The 23590-nt window shown below is 38.9% G+C and overlaps 1 protein-coding gene across 6 annotated transcripts; it reads right to left on the reverse strand.

The window, feature by feature from the left end:
- Positions 1 to 19: 19 nt before the first annotated feature.
- Positions 20 to 22650, reverse strand: CARNMT1 (carnosine N-methyltransferase 1). Of its 6 annotated transcripts, none has more exons than XM_037373010.1 (8): positions 22243 to 22649; positions 19342 to 19537; positions 18165 to 18328; positions 10566 to 10706; positions 5812 to 5990; positions 4142 to 4255; positions 3160 to 3263; positions 20 to 2865 (listed from the first exon to the last, which is right to left on the reverse strand). In XM_037373010.1, the coding sequence occupies exons 1-8, from the start codon at positions 22572 to 22574 to the stop codon at positions 2758 to 2760; spliced, it is 1338 nt and encodes a 445-aa protein (XP_037228907.1). In that variant the 5' UTR covers positions 22575 to 22649; the 3' UTR covers positions 20 to 2757. The 6 variants fall into 6 exon arrangements, 5 of the variants coding, with proteins under 5 accessions (XP_037228907.1, XP_037228910.1, XP_037228909.1 ...); XM_037373013.1 differs by lacking the exon at positions 22243 to 22649 and adding an exon at positions 21936 to 22219; XM_037373012.1 differs by lacking the exon at positions 22243 to 22649 and adding an exon at positions 21787 to 21929.
- Between the last annotated feature and the right edge of the window lie 940 nt (positions 22651 to 23590).

Here is a 23590-nt window from a genome sequence, read left to right on the forward strand (position 1 = left end):
GACCACACGTGAGAGAGAGTGGCTCGTACTGCAAACTTTAATGACTGCCCAGAAAAGTGAAGCCCATTAGGCACACTGACAGCGACATTAAAATTCTTATTCTTACCTTCTTAACTGGTTTTAGTGTACTACATATAAATAAAAATACAGGACACTTTACATTTGTCAGACTTACTCCGTATAAATAAGCATCACACAGAAGGTCATGGAGCATTTCATGTTACACCTGATAACCACGCACAGTTGAATCATGACCTAAATAAACTCTTGCCTTCAGCTGATTAAGCTATGCAAGCATTGTTTTTCCCCCCCTCACGTATACAACTGAACAGAAGAAAGCGACTGGTGATGAATTTTAACTCAAATAGGACCGCAGGTAAAACACTACTAACTCAAACAGCCTACTCACAAGATTATTCTGCTTCCAAATCTTAATGCAGCTGTTATAATTTACGGAGAGAACACTGGGGGGAAAACAGGCATTTTCTACACTTGCAATAGAAGCGTATCGCTATATACCTGGCACAGGTAAGTGAAAACATTTTCCAAAAGCAATGCAAAAAATGGCACTTCTGATGACATGGGGCAGCAGAGAACAAAACCACCAGAAGAAAGGATACTGGCATTCCACCCAGAAGCAAGAGTTCCATTGCCTGCTTGTGAAAGCCACCACCACCATATTTCAAGTGTAAATACAGACTGGGTAGGAGGCAGAAACAGAGAGCTGACTTAATGGCATTAACTGACACTCATCTAACCTTGTCTTATTTCAATCGAGGAAGCTTGGAAACCAAGCAAAACACTAATCATATTTGATCTAAGGAAAAAAAACAAAAACCAGAATGAAGGCTAAGAATCAGTCCCTCAAAAAAAAAAAAAAAAAAAAAAAGAGTACAGTAAGGTAATTCAGACAACTAGGTTTTTTTTGTTATATCTAGGTGCGCAAGGGCTTTTATTTTTAGTCTACTTGTTGCAATGGCAGTGTTTCAGCTTTAAACATGTTTCTCTTGGAGCAGGGTAGAACTGCCAAAGTTTACCTCATTTTACAGAGTTAAATCTTAATGGTGCACACTTTTAGGAAGAAGAAGGAGTTCAAGTAAGACCAGTTTAAGCAAAGCTCTAATAGAAAACTTCTGCAGAGCAGAAGCCTTTTTTCTCAATAAGGATTCTAAGCAGAAAAGGGGAATAGTACTGAAACATGCCCCAGGTGCATACCCTTATGCCGTTTTGAAACTATAAAAAAAATCCCAGTCTCTGTCTTTTCCCTCCTTGTTCCTAAATTGAAAGTCTGCAACAGCACACATTTCTGGCCTTCATGGAATAAATCCAGACACCACCAACAGATGTATTAAAAGAGATGCAATTAGGACACGACCATGAAAAATGGAACTAGAAATAATGGGAAACAAACCAACTTTATTGTCCAGGGCCATTATGGCCAAATATGAAAAAAACCTTAATTTCTTGAAATTATGCTTTTATATTTTAAAGAAATTTTTGAGAAGAGATAAAAATGGTACTAAGGTAACCAATATACTATGACAATAAAATGGCTAATATGATACCTCCTCTCAGCAGTGATTCTTGATGTTTTCTCATGTACACTATCTGTTTATTAAATATTCACCTAAGCCACATCTGGCAGGAAAAAAAACCTAAACACACATTAGGATAAGGAACCAAGAAGTCACTGAATCACAAGGGTAAAGTGCCTGAAGCTACAAGAAAATTGTCTACCAATTGGCCTGCATATGCTGACTCAGGTAGAGATGATTAGGTTACTGCAGATTAAAACATTTAAATGTTTTTTGTATCCCCTTTAGAAACAGATTTTTCTGTATACATTGCATGGATAACTAGCTATGTTAAAAACTTTAAAAAACAGAGAAGACTTCAAGGTATAACAGATTTTCTGTTCATTATACCTAACAAAAAAATACTGCTTTGCTGTTTTGGCTTAAGAAGTAGCTGACTCAAAATCAATGTATTTTAAGATGGCAAACCATCTAATAGATTTCAGTTTCAACACTTAAGAGATTAATCACAATTGGTGTTATTCCTGAACTGAGGTTAAAATACTGCTTCTCTGTCACATGCTGCTTTTTCTTCACTCTGTACTCTGGTTTTACATGGTATTTCAAATCACCTATAGGTTCTGTGTTTTGATTACACTGACTGTACCACTGTTAACAAAGATTAGAATTAGTTTAATAATCTACTTCCCTTCAGTTTCACAGAAAATGCCGTAACAGTTCTGGTGGCTATTTTATCTATCAATAATAATTTTATCACTTTCCAATCATTTCAGCTTCATAAATTTGTTTGTTTAGAAATGCTTCTCTAAATGCGACTCAGCTAGTACAGTAAGCACCTCTATACATTCCCAATATTTGAAAGTAGAAAAAAGAAAGTAATTGAAAAAATCGATGAAAAATGAGGCAGCATATGCAGAGAATTAGCCTAATTATGGCAAACATTAAATTTTAGCCTCAGTAAAACATTTTTTGCTTTTAATGCATTCCAAAGCACAACAGACAGTGTATGTGAACATTTCCTCCATTTTCACAAGTGTATTACAAATATGCACAGCATAGTACACATCTGGATAGCAAGAGATATTAAGAAAATAGACACTATCTAAAACCTATTAGGAATAAGAAGGCACCACTGATTTGAGGTTTTGTCCACACACCACCCAGTCCATTTCATTCTCATTTCTAGGTTTCAAACCAACATTTTTTCTGAATCCTATTCACATCACTTCTGTTCTGGTTTTCTCACCACAAACAACACACATTCATAGTAGTATTTCATCATGGAGAGTTCATTCACAGTGTAAGTTGACAGTACAGATTCTTTCTCCACCTGAAAAAGAAGCAGCAGTTTTCAAAAGACTTTCTCTAAAGAACTATACAAGTTTCTCTTATAAGAGATTGCTATATACTTACTAGATTTCAAGGCCCACCTATATACTTTCCAAAAAAAGAAAAAGAAAGCAAATAATTTGCAACACACTTACAATTAATTCTGCTAGAAGTTACTGCATATATAATATGCATATGCTATTACATTGGACTAAATTTAAGGTAAAGGTTTACTCAAAGCAGTCTGTCTGGTTTATACCAATATTACTTATTGCAAACTACTGCATCTTCTTACCTCTATATGGAATCCATATTGCAGTATAACATTTTTTATATCCTCATAGCTTAGTTCTATAGAAAGTTCATTTCCCAAGTTTTCAAAGTGGTAAAGGAGAGGACCTAGAGAATAAAGATAAACCAGAAATTAATATCAAAAAGACAAAAATGTTTTCTAAAAATCACTGAAAGTGCAAAGAATGCTTATATCCTGACTCACATACTGAAATACAGACTAAAGAACATATTTCTATCACTCGAATATGATTATAACAAATTTCAGAATCAATGCAAAATGAAAACAAATTAGTTCAGCTGCTTATTCAACAATGAAGTCTCATTTCCTACCAGGTTATGTTTTCTGTATCTTAAAATTTCTTCAGTCTATCATCACTGCTGTTTCTACAGAACAGAAGGCTGGAGTCTACTCAGGAACTTTGCTCGGACTCTATCACTGGCCGGGACTGGTGTAGTGACCAACTGATCGGTGACTGAACAGTTTGTACTATACAGAATGTGTAACTCCTGAGTTTTGGCTGTCATTCCTTCACCACGGAAGACTTAAGACTCTCTTCTTCTGAGCCAAGGAATATATAAATCTCATTTCCAAAGCTTCTGCTTAGAAGCACAGTACAAATCAAGACAAGAGATTAAGAAGAAAAAAACCCCAAACAAACAAGTTGTATTTTCTTTGAAAAATAGCAAAAAAAAAAAGGACACTACATTTGTCAAATAAATTTTTGATGCATGAATACAAAACCTGCCACTAGGAGGACTTACTTCTCTATTTAAAAATCCCACGGTGTTAACTGTAACCAGCAAACATCTGGACATAGTCTGAGCACATCTGACATAACTTCCAAGCTCTAAATGTTTCTAGCTCTACAGTGTTTTCAGCACTGACAGATTCATCTTTGACAACTCTTTTTAAGTACAGATGCCTATAATGGGATCAAACTGTATAGTCAGGGCTAGCAGGAAGAGAGGTTGGTCACACTTGCCTACATTTATCCATATTCCTCCAGGCTTCAGTATTTTCCATATAGTATCAATGTAATCAATAACATTATGTGCTGTATCTATGAAAAAGCAAGTTGCTATGCAGTCCCATGTATCTGCATAAAGAAAGCAAAGTATATAGAAATTAGTTTCAATGTTGCTACTCAAGTAAATTCAGCATTTAACTCCAGTATTTGTTTATATGCTCAGCATTACCTTCCATTAACAACACTTGAAGGCCCTTAACTTCATTGACAAATAAGTAAAATATTTTGGTTTACGTTAACAATAGTTAAGTTTGGGTTCATCCGACTTACATATATATGTATGTATGTATACACACATCTACACTCTGAAAAATGACACATATCCATTATTTATGCATTTTATAAAATTCTTCAGACTTAATATAAAATGACATGTTTATATTATACATTGTCAAGAGTAACACATTTTATATAAACGAAGGCCCAGGTGTGCTATTTGCCCTATGAACTTCACCATCACAGCTGTTAAAGGCAACTGCAATACCCAGTGATTTTGGGCCTCTAGTTAACACCTAGAATAAAAGCCTATACACTAAACTATACTTTCAGAAATCACATAGCTTTAAAAAATTTTATTCAGTATCTGAATATTTCTCCAGATGTTTTTTTCTAGTTAGTTTAACAAGCAGGATCTTTCAAAGTCTACCTTTTAAAGCACAAAACTCCCTGTTTTCTCTAAACATGTATCATTGAAATTGCAAAAGTTTTAAGTTTTGTAAATAAATAAAAAACCCCAGACGCTTCAATTTACTGCCAGTATCAGATATTATAATTAAGACAGAAAGCTTCAGAAAATTAAGCAACTATAAGGAAGGCTCCTGCAAGAAAGTATCTGGAAGTCTAGCTGCACAACAAAGTGCAGATCAATAGCTGTATAATCTTGGTGAAAAAAGACAGTGACTTGTAAATAGGCATATAATAGAATATTAGAATATATGTAGTCTGATATTAGAATATTAAGACTACATACAAAAGACTCAACTAAGTGGTACCCTTTCTCAAATCCTAAACATTTTATTGGTAGAGTAGCACTGAACAGGATAGTCTTGTGCAGTTAGTTCAACATTAGGTTAGTCATAGCTGCAATGAGGACAGCACAACTAGCCTGGCATCACAAGAAAAAATAAGGTTATTTGTACTGACAGAAATCTCCATCTTTGACAGTTATCATCCCCATAATGTACCTCTGAAATTTTTACTTCTCATAGTCAAAAAGTATTTTCATTTATCAATTACTACTACTGAAAGTCAGCTTTGCTTTTACAACAGTAAATGAGTTTAAAAAATAATCTTTTTTTTTTTTTTTTTTTTACACTAAAGAGAAGTGGCTAGTTACATTGTTCCCATTGTAACATCACTTTTCTAAATCAAGCAAGACCTTCCATAATGCTGTCTTACTCTGAAGAGAGACCACTGCAACAAAGATCTGTCAGGCAAGGAGTTGTTCGTATTTTTTTATAACTAAGAAAAGAAAAGCTGATTTGAAAGAAAATCTTGCTACAGTTAGTACTTTTGCTTAATGCTTGTAGACATAGTTTCCTTCTATTTTTAATAGTTAACTGTCCTATAACAAATATTCTGAAGATACAGTGACATGGATACCCTAGAAGTTTGCATTTACTCACTGCTCTCAGAATATATTTCTTGAAAATCCCCTGCTGTCATAGAGAAGTTTGAACCAGAAGGAAGACTGTGAGGATCAACATCAGGGAAATAAATTGGACGTATCTGATCAGCAGATCTTCTGTTATTGCTAAACTGATGAATCCAGGGATAAAGTTTACATGAATTAATTTCAGAGCATCTGCAAAATACAGAAATCAGCACAACTTAGTTTCAAATAATTGCTTATCTATTATGTAGAAATGTAGGAGTCAAAGACTTTCATCAACATACCTACTGCGTTGGTAACATTCCTGCAAAAGCTACATATTTTCTAAAGGACTTACCTAGTTCATAACACTTCAGACTGCCCATCAATTGATGATCTGATTAAAAAACCAACTTTGACACACACATTATGAAGACAAAATAATTACCTTTAAATTAAAAATCTTGTTTTCCACTGAATAAAATGCACAAGACACCTTTTGTAAGATTACTAGAATTTATGATTTAGTATATTCAGTAAAGCTAAGCCTTTCTGGATCCTATTTTTTTTCTGTAAAAAAATAAAATTAGTAATACTAGTTCCACTGATTTTATGGGAAACATCTATTCTCATTCTAGATTTTTCTGTTTTTTTCTGAACCATAACTGTAGGGAGCAAACACAACGTAGCAGAACAAACACATTTTTTAGTTGCTAACCAAAAGGATGCTTTTAGATTTCATAGAATAAATAAACCGTTTTGCACTAATGTCACTTTAAGTTCGTAAAATCTGAGTTGTAATTATGCTAAGTAAACATGCCTTCGTAAAATAAAATTTGTGGGTTGACCTGAACAAGTAAGTCAACCCTTATTTTATGAAGTAATAAAATATCACATTGAAGTACAAAAAGCGGCTTTTTCCATAGTCCTGTAAAATCAGTTTGCAATTAAAAAACGAAGCAATTTTCTTTCAATGAAAACAGAGGACACATCTGTGCAACAAAACATGTTATCATGAAACACTTCACAAAATGCAAGCAATCTACCAGGTTACAGAAAGTGCATTCTTTTGGCTGGTGGATAGAAAACATCTGTGGTAATGTCTTTGAAATACTATTTTTTTAATCTTCTTCATGTCATGTTTATATTACATTTTATCAGTAAAAAAGTTAACACAAACAACTTGTATTTGAGCAGCAGTATACTGCAGTCATCAAGTGTCTCCATACAATTTGAATAAATATCAATCAGATATATGCAGTCAAAGCAAAAAGAGGAAAATGATAATCAGGGCTTAAGACAGACATTTCTGGTTTTGTTAAAAAACAAAAAACCCCAACCCAAAACAAAAAAACCCAAATCCAACCACAAGAAAAATAACCCCACCAAAAAACCCCTATGCTGGCCAACGAAAGTTGCGTGGTAACCATTCTAGCATTCCCCTTCTGGTCCCAGTCAATCTGTATTATCCTCAGAACACTTTTCTTTAACAATGAAAACTTCCCATCCCAGTGTATTAGAAAGGAGCTTTCTGGACTGTAAGAGAACACACACCTCCCCATATTATTTTTCCCAGAACAAAGTATATTCATGTAGACTTTTCAACAGTTCCAACAGGAATTCCCAGTATAATACAAAAGACCAATCCCTCTCCATATTCAAGCCTAACAACCTCCCTTTCCAGATTCAGTAATTCAAACTTCAAAACTAAGTACTGCAGTCCTTTACCATTCCATCCTTCCAACAAAATATGTATGTTTTCCATGGAGGCAGGGCAACTGCTGTCAACATTCAGTTGAAAAGTCAGTTCTGGAGGAGAATGGTAGGTCAAATCTTACTTCTGACCCGATTTAAAGATAAAATGCTTAACTGCTTTCATTCAAAAAACCTGTTTTCATTCATTCATGGACGTGCAATGCACAATTAAACATCCTTCTTGAAGTGTCAAGATTTATCTAAAATTACATTATTTTCAGAAAATAAATATTTGTCAGTTTTTAGCATGAATTCTACTGGTATTTATTAAAGCCTTTTTTAAACTAACCCTACCCTGATTTGGGTACAGTGATTTTATATTACCTCAACTAAATTTTCTTAAATATTCGTAGGTGGGACTGCTGCTACTGGAGGGCTGCTGGACTGAGGCCACTGACCCTGTGCTCTGAATATCCAGCTACAGCAAACAGCAAGTCAGCACCCAGCTGCTCCCATTTCCTTCACATAGACACCACCCTCATGTTGTTGCCCCTCCAGTCAGATGTCAAAGGCAAGTAACGTGTCCTGCAGCTCTAGACTGCCTGAAAATTTTGGTATGCTTTCCAGAAGCAGGAAAACAGATCATGCTTTTCACAGATTTTGATCTTCTAAAACATGTAAGAAATGAAGTGTGTCTGTACATGACAAATGATCATCTCTGCCACCTGTCATTATACCCAGAACTCACGTAAACACTAGGAAAATACACCAGCAATAAGAGCCTTACTCATACAAGAAAAAGCAGAATTTCCCATACAGGGACTGCAGCAGCCCTGGAGCCATTGCAGCTTAACTACCTCAGAGTGACTTTGCTTTCAAGTTAGAGCTTCCTCAATGGAACAATGCGCTCTAATAGGAAATAGTGACCACAGTTATGCCTTGACACACTCTGTACATAACATGCTACGCAACTTTATCCACAGTAACAAAAGTTCACAGTTTAAGAGTACTAAGTATTTTTACATGTACAAAGATCAGCAGGCACCACTCTGTATGCCCAAGACTTAAGTCACTGTACCACATCTACTGTACCCAGTGTAGTAGCTTGTCTGACACTCTAGACAGTACTTACTAAAAATAAAACACAGTCAGGGGAAGAATATATCCAAACAGCAAGTACATGTTAGCAAAATTCTCATGCTTTTATCAACAGGAAACAAAAATTTAATTAAGACTGTAGTTCAAAACCATTTTTGCAAAATCCTTCTTTCTTGTCACTTCTTAACTGGTCTCTTCAGCTTATATTGACCATTGCTGTTTCTTCTAGCTCCAGGAAGGCAGACTGTCGGTTTCAGAAAGCTAACTGGGAACAGCCACTTAAGACTAAAACAAAAGACCCCAGAAGTCCCTAAAACCTTCTTAACAGACATTCCAAGCCCACAACTAGGTCCAGCAGAAAAGAATGGTCAGACTTCAACTGAATTGATCGAAATTCAGAGTCAGGTTACCAGTATCCTCTTCCATGCTAACCAGCAAACTTGTAGCTAGTAACTTGCCCAGCAAAGATAATTATAGCAGCTGAGCAACCTCAATTTTGCTGTCTAGAATCTAATACTGCTAGCAAGTCTAATGTATATACACCTCTTTGCTAATTATCTTACATAAACAGCAAACACCACATAAGCATTGGATGCTAAAAATTATTACTGTAAGCTAAGCATGAATCATCAGGGTAATTCCACGTATAGGCCAAAGCTTCATTATTAAAGGAAGACAAAAACAATGTCAGCAGCAGCAGTTAGGGGCGACATTAACTTTCAGATTTGAACCACTATGAAGCTGATCAGTGCTGCCAAAGTTAGGAAATGAATACTTTTATTTTATGCTGCTTCAATTAATTTCAGAAGTTCCAAAGAGGTAAAAGCCAGCAGCAATGTATAGCTAAGTATGAGAAGAATGTGACCTCCTTTCAATAGCTGCAGGGCATTAGATCAGCTCAACTGTAATATGCAATTTCACCACCAAATGAGAGTAATTTAAGAACAATGTAACAAAAAAAATAAACCTCTAGTAAATACCTACTTTCATCAGACTGACCACTACTGATTTAAGCAGACATGCAGCAGCCATAACAAACAGTGTTTTCCCCTTGTTTTTGAACAGTAAACTGTAACAGATTTAAAATCATCACAGTCTGCTGTGGACAATCAGTCTACAAATCAGGCTTCAAGACATCACAATATAGAATACAAGCCAACAGTTTAGCTGTTTTCAGCAAAGGTGTATCATTTTAGACTGAAGAAGAAACTGGCAAATTCTGTCTCTATGAGCTCAATACCAATTTGCCCAAAACCCAAAACACTCCCCCCCAGATCTCTTTCATACTTGCCCACTCTCCTCCTTAAAAGGACAGCTGCATTTGCTGCCTTCTTTCCTTTCTAACAAATTCAGTATGAAACCAGCAACTTCCAGGGCAAGTGACAGAATAACCAAACATAGAAACACTAAGTTAAACCTATGAAGTTAAGTTTACTACATTCAAATTTAGTACCTCAGCATAACTGTAGAACTATGAACTATATTACTTTAGCCGCTTGCTTAAGAAGTGGCGCAGCGTGCTTTGGTGGTTGCTTTTCATGTTAAAACACTGCCTAAAATTTTAGTACGGAATGGACCTTTCATTAACAGGTTTCCTCTGTCACTAAGCGCCACGTATCATGCACATGTTAACTACTCTGTATTTGACACCAGTGAGATAGGTGTGTGTTTTACAGAAACAGATGTGAAATAAATCGTAAAACCTATTCAAGATTATATAGAGAATCTGTGGTACCACCTAAAGATTGTAAGTCTCCTAACTTGAAAATCTTGCTTCTTGCTATACTTTTAAAATGACTCAGATACAACACTTTCCTCCCCCATTTATCCCACCGATTACTTTTTTTCATTAAAACATTCTAAGAAGTGGTTATGTGTGTCCTGTGTTAGGACCTACAAATCCATGCTTGGATTTGTTTCATTTATTCACGTTTTTCTCATTAATAATTTTGCATTCCTAGGTTTCAATCACGAAGTAAAATATAAGCTATATACCTGTTGAGTACAAAGTTAGAAGAAAAGAGCATAAAGAGGCTCCATTCATTTCCTTGGCAAGCATAACCGAGCATAGCTATTTCCCACGCCAATCTACCTAGCCCAGCACCGGGCACCAGGATATTAACTTTGGAGAAATCCCTGCAACAGAACAAAAATAACAGTTAAGTCTTTATCTGCCTACTTACAGAGGTCCAGTCAAACATTCCACCCTGCCCTCCACCCCATACTTAGATAATATAATGTATTTTCTGTATGACTTTACTTTTCAAATGCAAATTGAGCCAGTTCTGATCATATTGGTTAACTGTAGAGTCAAAATAACTCACAGAAATTACTCAAAAGAACACATACAACCCTCATACAGAATACAATTACAAAGTAATTTTTTTCCTGTGAGTCATCAAGCTAAAAATCTCTTTAAGTGAATTGAAGAAAGAACATTATGTTAGTTGTGTATTTTTCTATAAAGCACGCTGATAAATATTCTAGAAATCGCCTTCATCGTATCACATGAAAAATAAACAAGTATTTTGACATCAGAAACAAAACAAGCAAAACTTCCATAAGCTGATGAGCAATTCAGACTGTAAAAACCTTGAAGTAGTTACCTTCTCAGTAACTGTGGGTGTTGTATATATGCTCTTCACGTATTTCACTGAAGCACATAAGTGACATGATTTCCTAAGTCAAAATACATTGCAACTCTCTACCCCTTCGTTTCCCTAACTAGGCATCAAGGTGAAGACAACCAGAAGTCGTCCAGCAGTGTGTGTTCACCAAGATACCTGGAAAAACCTCTATGACCTTCCAAGTTCAACAACTAATAAACAGAAGAACTAAGAATCTCAGAATTTTCTCCTTTCAGGCAAAAAAGGCAACATATACATTTTTTAACCATTAGACTTCTATCACAAGGCAATCAAACTTTCCCTCATAAAACAAAAAACCACTCCCATGCCTAACTGAAAAGATGTTTAATCCAAAAAGTAATTTTTCAGTTTCCAGTCACGAATAAGACTCTTCATATACCAAAAAAAACCAACCGTGAACACTCAGACCACCCTCCCCTCTGCATGTCACCCTCAAAGACAAAACATACGTGTATCAATTTATATGCAACTAAGTGAAGGAAGCCGCAATCAGCACTTCCAAACACATGATGAAAGCAAGCAAAATACAAAGCCTTTGACTGCATAAAAATTGACGATGCCAAAAAGGGTTCAAAGGAGTTGGCATGCTGCATACATATGGAGTGAAGGTGTTAGGTAAATTCTGAAAAGTAGTAAATTTCTGAAGACTATTACTCATAAAGCATTATTCTTTTCTAAATGCTGCACAAACCAACAAAGCACTGCCTCTTGGTTTGTGGCTTACTCATCTAATCTGTCAAGCCTCCCCAATGGAAAAATCAAAGTTCTTCTCATTCCTGACTTTCATTTGCATTTCTTCATACTTTCAGATTCTTCTTTGTACTTTCAGATTCTTTGTTTTCTGATTAAGAAGCAAGAAATCAAGACTTCGCTATTACTTCAGGGCACTCCTGTGAAGCAACAGCTCTCCTTGCCTCTCTTCTTAAAGGAAAGCCAGAAGAAAGCCAACAGGAAGTCCTACTGAAAAAAGGAAGATTAAATCAGGGGAAAACTACTTTTTCAAGGTGAAACTTCTAAAAGCAGAGGACCCAGGAGGAGGAAGAAGAAAATCCACTGTCTGCAAAAAGCTAGAAAAACCTTAATCTTACAGCTTCTTCTATCTGTAGTGGTACACTGTTGTTCCAAATGTATTTCTAACTTAATCTGTTCCTTCATTTGCTTATGAAATGCTGAGACTAGTTCCACCTAGTTTTTGCACTCTCATGCAGACACTTGTAAATGAGCGGGTTGAAAAGGTTTATGCCACTTCCAAGATTATCATCCATTGACTAGAAAAGACTAGTAACTAAATTATAGTAACAGCCTAATAACTAAACCTAGTAACTAACAGCTATGTAGGTGTAATCACATTTCAAAATCTACACCTTTGCTGATTCTAAAACAAGATAAAGCCTCTAACAGTCAAGTGCGTTGATAAATTGCTTCTAATTGTCCTGTACTTCACAATATAAAGCTTTTGTATCTCTGAAGTAATTCTCCCAATTCTTAGAAAATAGTTGATTTTAACTGCACTTCCCTTTGCACCTTTATTAAGGGACTGAAGTCTGTCTGGAAATTAATTAGCTATTTAATTTCAATCTACATTCTTCATATCAGTTGCTAGGCACTGGTGCTGGCCTAGTGAAATTAAACTTTATTTCAGCATACAGAGCACAGCTAACAAAACACAATATAATCAAATCTGAGTCCACTAACATTGATACTAGCCTTCCAAAAGGGTTCAAAAGCATTTTTTCATTCTGTAATCACAGAAATCAGGTATGTGGCAAACTTGCCACAAAAATAGTGACTGTTGCATGTCCTGCTATCAAAAAACAAACAAACAAACAAAAAGCACAAACATGTTTTGCTTTTCAAGACTTAAAAAAGGGTCAAAACCAGTGGCAGTTGGATGCACTGTATTTGCTGTATTTGCTGATTTTTGAATCATTAAAACAGCTTAAAATGTTTAATTGCAAAGAAACTGCTTTTTTAATGGCTACAGACAAGGTCATTCACAAGGCTAGCAAGATCTGCTCTCCTTTCCTGGATAGGTAACTGCAGCAGTTAGCAAAGACAATAAAAAGAAAATCCAAAATTGTGGTAACTGAAAATAACCCAAGGTTATCCACGGTGAAACTAAAGCCTTTAACTAGCCAGCAGCAGCAAGATTTCTATGACACAGATGAAGCACTGGTTAGGAACATAAATGGGTATCTAACAAGTACTCATTAAAAACCTGTGGGGTACTAGGGTAGAAACACTGGCCTATTAACCTGACAACTGTTGAGAGAGGAAGCTGGCCGAAGAGCAGGGAAGAGGGCTGCATGGTGCTGTTTGGCTCAGCTATTGAAATTGCAGCACATCTTTTAAAAAGATAGTGGAGAAATACCAGAAACAACTAAAATCTGTCATGTCATTATCGTACAGCATTTTGCATGTAGTATATTTTCAGCTTTTAGACGTTTAAGACCATTAATGAAGATCTGAACTTGGTGTCCTTTTTTTAAGGGAAAAATTATACATGATAAAAAGAGGCTTCTTATTGCAAGCCTATTGGGCTTTAACAAAAAAATGATGGTGCTGAAGGGATAAACTGAAGTTCAGCAAAAAAAAAAAAAAATCAGTGTGTGTGATCAAACACAAACCTTAATTTTCATAAACACCACAATTCAATGTTATCTAATTATTAGAAGTGATAAGAAATACACATACAGCCCATACACAGATTAGTGGAAACATCAGGATAGAAACACACTGTGGGACTCCTTTCCTGAGGTCTTATCTCTGTAACGTTTGTAAATTCAGATAGTTAACAGATCCCATTCTCAATATAATATTTTTCATTATTTTACTGTAATCATATTTTCAGGGCTTTTTCTTCTTTAAAAAAACCTACTTTTGAATAAAATAATGAAGGTAGCTTAAAAGCAGAATCATTTGAAGAGCAATTCTTCTACAAACTTAGCAGCTGAGGTTTACATATTTCCATGTAAAGACCTGCAAAGCTGTAAGTGGACTGCAGTAACACTGAAGATACAGTCTGCCCTTAAATCTGATGTTTAAAGCAAAGTTTAGGATAATTTTTGACAAGATTAGAAACCCTGCAAGGTCAGATTCATTTAACACAACGTTAAATAAAATTCATGTAAAGCAGAAATTTTACTGTCACTATAAATGACTAAACACTTGCAAGAAATATAGCTAAGCTCAGGCTTAGGACTAATAAGCTGGTTTTCAAATAAAAAGGGAACTAAGCACTAATGATTTCTTTTGGGCCGTCCCGCCAGCATCTTGGAAAACTTTGGAGAAAACACCTAAGTTTACTGTTCTTGGCCATGGAATGAGAAGTAATTAAAGGGGTAACTATTTCTTTGGTTCCTTTTGATGATGATCTTGACATCCTTTTATGTAAGTATGAAGGGTAACAGTAGAAGTGAAAGAAAAACAAGACAAAAAAAAAAAGATTTGGAAAAAAAAAAGAACTGGCATGTTTATTTAGATTTTCAACTTGATGCTTCCCCACAAAAATACTTTAACAATCACATTTCATCAAGAAATAAAAATGTATCTGTTTTACCATTTGCTCATACAGAAAGCAGTGATCCTGATTCATTCAGATCCAAGAAATCTGAACGGCTTCATCAAAAGGTAGACAGTATTATAGGGATCCTGTGAGCTGAAACACAGTAAAATTCCAGCTTTAATGTAGGAAACCTATCAGCTCTTCAGGAAGACCTTAACTCATGGGACTTCACTTAGAACTGCTTTGTTGATCCTACTAAGGTTAAGGTGCTAAGCAGAAAGGAGTTATTTCTGAAGAGGAATGGAAAGCAGAAACAGCTATTGCCATTTTATGTTATTTTTAGATGAGTCTTGTCAGACTGTTCTAATTTAATGCTGCTTTCAACGATTGCTTGGCTGTCTTCTCCTTCCCAGAAAAGCAAGCAGAGAGCACTTATTTTCCTGTTCTTTGCATACCAACTGAATCAATATAGGCCCATCTTGCAAAGAGCAACAAAACATGTGCATGCATGGAGTGAAACGTAATTAAGTATTTTCAAAAATTTAAACTCATTTTTCACAATTGCAGTGCAGAGAAGTAACGTTAACTAGAAAATAAATGTACAATTCCATTGAAGCCATTAAAAAGTAAAAGGTTACTCGTACTGACAGTTTCAAATTTAGAATATTTACTTCTCCATTTTTTTAAATGCAAGATACATCTGGACAAAGATGTTTTCATCACCCACTGCCACCATTATACACATCTCTAGCACTTTTGCTTCATCATCTCAGGATACTTCAGCACCCTGTGCTACAAAAGGGAACTCTAAAAAAATGCAAAGCTGTACTCGGAGGTTCCATCTACAGACTGTCTACCTGCATTAACCCCCACAGCCAGTCTTCTCCAGAAGAAACTGACTTTGTACTCACTATACACAACAGTGAGAACAACTACACTAAGTCAACTCAGGCCCTGCCCAACCCTTCAGACTAAAACAAAGCTCCCCTCCAAAACTGTAAAAAAAGAAACAAACTGACCAACCAGCCCTGCCAGGGAAGTTGCTTCTCACACAAGGGTGAGGTGGCTGCCAGTTAAGCCTGACAGCACTCAAACAGAACAGGCCCTCCTGAACAGCTGTGCTTCTTGCCTCAAAGAGGTTAAGTACACCTAAGCAGGAGAGCGAGCATCTGGTGACTAGGAAAAAGAGCAAGCCGAGGACAGTACATAACAAAATGTGAACGGAGAACCTAAGTGCTGGACAACTCCATAATGATCATGAATATTAAAAATTTAAATAGGTATAATACACATTTTATAAATAAAAAAATGTTTCCGTTGACAAACTCAGACTTGCAGTAGAGATTTTAGAGATTTTTGATCTATCCAGCGATGTTCTGAGACTTCAGTAGAGACAAAATAGCCTAACTGGTATTTCAGAGCCATCACAACAGGGACAGAAGCGCTGTCACACGAGTTCTGTTTGACAACAAAAAGAATTACCAGTAAAGAAGCAGAAAGCCATCAACTTCAGATTCACCCAATCTGTTATCCTGTGTTGCTTCCTAATACCAACTGGAGGTTTTGAAATTGGTGTGAAATTGATGATGTCATGGTTTAACTCTAGCCAGGAAGGAAGTACCACAGAGCTGTCTGCTCACTCCGCCCCCGCCCCCCCCCAACCAGGAATGGGGTAGAGAATCAGAAAAAGGTAAAACCTGAGCTTTGAGACAGGAACAATTTAATAATTGAACTAAAATAACATCTACTGTAGAGAAAGGGAGAGGAGTAAAAGCCAAAAGGAAGGGGAAAAAAGCAAGTGGTGCACAATACAGTTGTTTACCTCCTGCTGACCAATCCCCAGCAGCGATCAGCAGGCCCGGCCCAACTCCCCCCAGTTTATATACTCAGAACGACATTTTATGGCATGGAATACCCCTTTGGCTAGTTTGGGTCACCTGTGCTGGCTGTGTCCCCTCCCAGTTTCTTGGGGCCCTTCCAGACTTCTTGCTGGCAGGGCCTAAGAACTGAGAAGTGCTTCATATAAACATCACCCAGCAACAACTACAAGCATCATTGTGCTACCAACATTGCTCCCACACCAGTAACAGCACTGCACCAGCTACTAAGAAGAAAATTAACTATCCCAGCTAAAACCAGGGCAGATGATAAATATAAGTCCAGACTTTACAACTTCAGTCACATTATCTCTTAAGATCCAAGATGTTACCTTTCCCATAACGAAAATGCTTTAAAAGCTTAAGAAATGGAGAAAAAGGTGCACTGCTACCTTGAAGACAAGAATTGCTGCTTTCAACACTATTTTTCCTACAGATCTGCGCATCAGAGGTGCATCAGGTAACCTGTAGTATTCAGTTCATTTTTCTCATGTGGGGCACAACTAACACTAAAAACACTGCAGAAAGCTCACCTTCAGATAAAGCATTTTTAGTGGTGCATTTGCCTTGAGATAAGCTAGCTCAAGGCAAAAGAAATCAAACAACCATGTCCATCCCGTATTCTGCCACCACTAACAATCTTTACTAATGAAAATTAAAAGACGGATAGTAGAAGGTATTTTCAAATTGGTACAAGTGCATTGTTAGCAATTACTAAGAAAGAAGAAAACCCACAGTAACACCCAGCTATATAAAATCTTGAGTTCTGACCTGTTACATTTATGAGTACAAAGTTCACTGATTTTCCCACTGAAACAGTGTTAAATTTAAACGGAAATGTACTTTATGATGACCAGGCTGACTATATGCCAAACCATTAAACACAGAATTCTTACAGCAGTATTATCTTCTGAGATTCCACCAGTACACTTCAAGTTACCTAAAAAAACCCTGCACCAATGACTATTGTGGTGGTGTTAACAAGCCAATGCAGTTACAAAGCTACCCTCACACATACAGCAAAGCCTTTTTAAGACTTGCTTTGTAACACCTGTCTGAAAGCAAGGCTAGAATGAACAATTTGCAGGGTAAATCCTTAGTGCAACAGAACTGCGCTACAGGTTAAGTCTTCTTCCCTCCTTCCACCATGAAGGGCAATACTCCCTGCTGTCACAAGGGTTCTTCCATTTATCTGCAGCACACACTCTCTGAGAATCCACTAACCTGCAAACTTTACCTCACTAAGCACAACTGAGCTAACTTCACAACCTCCTGAGGTCTCTTACTTGAAGAGTTAATCAATACCCCATCACATCAAGCTGCAGGAAAAAAAAATAAATTCTGGTTTACCTGGTATTCCTTTTGTGAAGTTTATGATTATGCTCTTTTCCAACATGTTGCATTAGAAACAAAAACTTTCTTGATTAAAAAATAAATTTCCACTGCCTTCGCAGTAATTTCTATATTTTTTAAATCCAAGCTTTTCATTACTCCATAAAAAAAATCTGTTAAGATTGTGCAACAGGGTATGCCCACATAAAAATAAGTCTTAAAACACTATTACCATCTCTCTTTTGGAAAGTTCTTTACAATTTCGCTAATGATTGGCTGGTAGCAGGAATCTCTCTCAGGCTTTCCCTCTTCACTCCAGTCTCTCACAAATTGTTTCAAAGTGGATTTTAATTTATCCATGTCAAATGTTGAGGCTGGTGTAATCTTCCATCTTCCCTGATTAAAGTGGAGGGGGAGGGGGGGAAAAAAAGTTAGTGTAAAATGTACCAAGTACCTTTAGACTTTTTTGGGGAAAAAAAGTAAATTATAACAAGACAAAAACCATGCTGTATGAGCTGCTGGGAGTTATAGGTGACAAAGTACTTGCCTTTCATTCCTGGGACCAGGGCTCAAATCCAACCTAGAATCCTAAACAAGTTGAGTTTGCTGGTCTCAGTTTGACACCCAAGAGACCAGGTTTCACAACAAAAAAACAATACACAGTATGCCATAGCAGAGCACAATTTGTAGTCCCTGTTCAGGAAAGGACCAGGGCTTAACTAGTGCAGAGGCCGCACTGCTTATCCTGAGAAGAGGATCCCTTTAGGAACTGATGAGGCAACATGAGAAAGCTCACATTAGAGCTGCCTATTACTGTACCTTATCTGCAGATACCAAAAATCTACTTCAGTTTCATCTCTGCCAGTCTTTAACGTCTGGGTGCAATTTTATTTTTGACAGAGATGCCACACTGAAAAAGCTGGTAAGCAGTGAAAAAGGCTTTACAGATGAGAACATTAAAAATATTTGGCCCATCTAAAATTGTAACTTATTTGGAATGCCGTAACAAATAATAACCTGCAGTATAACAGACAATACCATTGATGCTCTACATAGTGAAATGAAAGAAATAACTTCAAAATGTAACCAGGGTAGAGCTGTAACTCTTGCAGTGAGAAAACTGTGGTTGTGTGGTTCGGGTTTTTTTTACAGTAAGTGATTATTGTTATTTGCCAGATTCACAATTGTTTCATAACTACCTACAAGGACTAACAACCACTTTTATTAAACATCAGCTAGACAAGATGTGAAAGACAAGAATGAGAAAATGTAAGCAAACAGGAAAAAAGGAGAAAAAGAAGGTAAAAGGAAAGAAAGCTGGAAGCCTAAAGATGTGAAAAACGAATATAGAAAATTCCAAAGTGTACAGAATATAATTTCGGAGTATGAAAAAGTCCATTTTAACATACGTGTTCTCCATATTCTTTATTTTCAAACATATTAACGCAGTCATTCACAATGGTCTGCAGTATCTCTTGATTATGATCAATGCACTTTCGAATCTTGGCAAGGTGAGGAAGGAATTGAGGAAGAAGACTCTGTTGGTTAGCTGGGAGAGATTTAAATTGCCTCTCTGTTCTGTTCACTCGTTCATGCATATTCGTTCTAAAAAGCAAAAAGTTTAAGGTCTTTAGACATTCAGAAACAATACACATATTAAGTAATTCACTCTAAGCTGTTTTAATTATAATTACTAATTTCTTTAGGCACAGAATATAATCAGACTCTAATACCTTACTAGAGAACATGTTTACAAGAAATTTTTAGGCAAAAATGTTTGGTTTTAGCTCTAGTTCTACATTACCAGTCTTTTTAACAAGTTGCAGTTTAAGAGGATCATTGTTTTCTTCTGGCAGTTTCATCATCAGCCACTTATTTCCAGCACAGGTGATCAGTACCTTAATACACTGAGCTACAAAATTTAAGGAATAACCAGCCCCCAAATCTATCAAAACCATCCAGATTGCTTTACAAATCCAATTTAAATTGAATAAATAGCTGAACGCTGTGGTAACTTTTAGCTACAGAAATAACGAGATGTGGAGTGGGAACAGTGATCCTTAAAATCAATTGCTTCTGAAAGAACTATAAAAGTCACAGGTGGACCATACCAGCATTCTGGCAGCCACAATTAAGATACTAAGCTACCTTCTTTTAACAGCATATCCCCTCAAGTACAAGTAATGTGAATTTGACCATGGAACTCATCCAAGCTAAAAATAACTCCTCCACTTCCCCAAAATAAGTGGGCCATAAAAAAGGTGAATCTACTGCCAAGAAAAAGTACTGGGTTTTTTTTTTTTCTTTCCTCTTCCTTCTCCTCAACCAGAACAATTCTACCCTCCACTGTGTTCTAGGACTACCCAGGCCTACCACAAAGCTCGTTTAACTTGCTAACCCTGAAGAGACCTGTATAGATTTTTTGATAGATTTGATTTCTCTCAGTAAACTGAGCCAAGCTGGCTGTGTACACTCATAAGGACTCTAGACACAGGCATGTCATAAAGCCAGGACAATGGATTCTGCCCCTTCTGGTAGCCACAAATCATTTTATCAAATCAAGTCATACTGAAGTTTCTCAAACTCTTGTGTCAGCGTACAGCAGCACAGAGTTGAAAAGCAGTCATCAGAAAAAGTAAGGAGCACTTTCTGCAATTCTAGTTGCAACTTCAGTCTGCAGATTTGATCAGTTAATACCTCCAAGGTTACCTGTCTGCTAATGAGAAAGGTATATTCATTGCAATAGCTACACTGGTTTAAAATGGCATTTAAGAATAAAGGATAGATAAAGAATGGTAAGAAAAATAAACTGATCATCTACGTAAAGCCAATCAGCTTAGCTTATTATCATCTTAAGTGTTGTCAGAAAAATGTCTTTGAACTATATAATCCTAAACCCCTTCATGTTGAATTGCAACCTTCAAGTACAATGAATAATTCACTAAAATCGGAACAACTACACACAAAGAACGAAATAATGTCGCCTGAATAGAACTTTAAGCTGGATTCATCTGAAAAGTGTGTTATTGCCTTAATCCTACAGATGTCTCCAATTAATTTATTAACTACCAAGATACATAATTTCACTTAAATCCAGAATTACTTCTTTGAGGCTGAGGTAATTTGGTTCAATTTCTGCACTGGAAATTTGAGTCATATCCTTTTCTTACGTGTTTACCGAAACTGAAATATTCAAAAGCAATGCAGAGTCACAGCTGAGCATGAGGTTGAGAAGGATGTTCCCAGCTTCCAAGTCCCTGAGGGTACAACTGCCTCACTGACAGAAGTAAATCACAGTTGGCTGTTGCAGTAATAGTAATAACTAGCATAAAACCTTTGGTATGGCCAAACCGAATTAGAGAATCAGTTTGGAGATGTCGTTTTAGACCAACCTCCCATCCAAATACTAGTCCTGGGAAACAAAAAATACCCAAGATGTAAAAGCAGTGAAGTGATACCATCCACTCCTTTCAAGAACCTCGCTGTCATGTAAAAACTATGCTTGTATTACATTGACAAAAAGGGTCCAGCACGTAATAATGATGAACATGATAAACAAGCTGTGTAGCTACATCCCAAACTTACTTCCAAAATCAAAAGCAACAGAAGAGCTTAGCAAAACACCACGGAGGACGGCTTTTTCAGTTAGGCCGCCTACCGCAATTTGAATTAACTTCTGCTTCCTTTTCCATTCAACAGGTTCAGATATAAATTCGGGTGCCCCCCACCCATTATCTCATTCCTATGGGACCATCAATCCCTTATGTGATTGAACAAATGTCTAGAAATCATTAAGTTCTAAAACACATGGCATCCATCAAGCCCTGCCAACAGGTCTTATGTCTTGTACAAACCAGCACGTCTTTCAAAAGTTTCCCCAGTAATCGAAGCACCGTTTGTATTTGCCAGCAGTAGCTACCGCCGTTCTGAGAACTCTACATCGTCTTGAAGCATTGTATCTCATAAAAAGAGGCCTTTCACACCCTTTTCAGGAGCAACATACTTTGAGATGATTCGGGTTTTTTTGTCTTTCACGCCTCCTAGCTGACACAGACGCCGAGGCGACTGTGCTGTGCCGGCCAAGGGGCGCGGAGGCCCCTTTCCGACTCAGGCCGCCGCACGCCGCCCCGGGCACAGGGCTCCCCGCGGCCCGCAGACCGGGGGAGGCGGCCACGTGACCCGCGCGGCACAGCGGGGAGGCGGGCGGAGCCCGGGGCCGCCCGGCAGAGACAGCCCGGCGAGGGGAGGACGCGCCGGGAGGGCGGGGCCCCCGCAGCGCCCCGCACACGGGGCACCAGCGTCCCGGTTACCCGTAGTATCGGAAGGCGTTGATGATCCTCCGGAAATGCTCCCGCTCCATCCGCTCCTCCTCCTCCGCCCCGGCAGCGGACGCCGACGCCGCTAGCGCCCTGGGCTCGTGCGGCTGGCGCCTGTGGCACTCGTCGCCTAGCGAGGCCGCCCGCTCCGCCCCGGGCCGGCCGCCCCCGCCGCCCGCGGCCTCTGCCTGCTCCTGCTCCGGCTCCAGCTCCCCCTCGTGGCCCTGCCGCAGCCCCCTGCGCATCGCCTTGGCTGGCGGGTCCCTCTCGCTCGGCGGTCGCAGCGGCGGCTGCGCTTTGCGGGACACGGCGCACGTGGCCGACATCGCCGCAACGACCGCCGCCAACGGTCCCGCTCGGCGCGCACGCGCCCTCACCCACTTCCGGCGGGGGGTGGGGGGCGAAGGGCGGTGTTCCGGAGTGCGCCAGCCTTCGCGGGCAGGCGCGTGCACTATCGCGAGAAGATGGGGGGCAGCAGGCGCAGGCGCGCTCCCGCCGGCCGCTCGCGGGGGCGGGGCCGTGGCCGTTGGGCGCAGCCCCTCCCCCAGGGCGGTGCCTCGGGGCAGCCCTGGCGCCCCGCCCCCTGCGTGCGCTGGCCGTCACCGGGCGGTAAGCAAAGCCCTTCGCAGCCCTCGCGACGTGGCGCGCTGGGGCGGCCGCTGCGTGCCTGGGCGCTGCAGCCCCGGGGGGGCGGGCAGCCCGGGGCTTGCGCTCGGCGGGGCCACCCAGCGCCGGCGGCCCCAGGCGCACCGCGGGAGCCCCGCCGTACCTCGGCGCCGGGCGAGAGCCTGATGGTGCTTCTGGAAACAACCACGAGGACCAGCTACGGGGATAGCAAAGGCGGGGTGTCAGGCAACGCGTGAGTGTCTAGGGCCGAGATTCTGTGCGCACGCGCACACACACGCGCGCACGGGTCCCCCAGCACGCTCCCACCCCGTGGACAAAGACATCCTCCCCAACCTGACAAAATGTGTCTGACTAGATGCCGCTGCCCTCCCTGTGACCTGCGGCAAGTCACCCTGCGCCTTTGCAATTTCCTTTGAGAAGCAGCAGCTGGCACCGGAGGGCCTCTGCCACAAGGGCCCACCACCTCGGCTGTGGGGTCCTGGGGAGCGCTGTCCTACATCGCTTGTCCCAAGATGCATAGGAACAAGTCTTTTAGTAAGCCAAGCACACTAACCTCCTCTCTTGGAAATAGGAGCATCGGGTTCCTTACTGAAACATTCTCACTGTAAGCTTTTATCACACCATCTAAAATACCGTACCTCCCAAAGAGCCTCAGAATTCTGAGTTCATTGTCTTTTCCCAGGAAGGCAAGTTGCTGTAGCAACTGGCAACAGGA

Source organism: Falco rusticolus, chromosome Z (genome assembly GCF_015220075.1).
Source record: "Falco rusticolus isolate bFalRus1 chromosome Z, bFalRus1.pri, whole genome shotgun sequence".
Taxonomy (NCBI): Eukaryota; Metazoa; Chordata; class Aves; order Falconiformes; family Falconidae; genus Falco; species Falco rusticolus.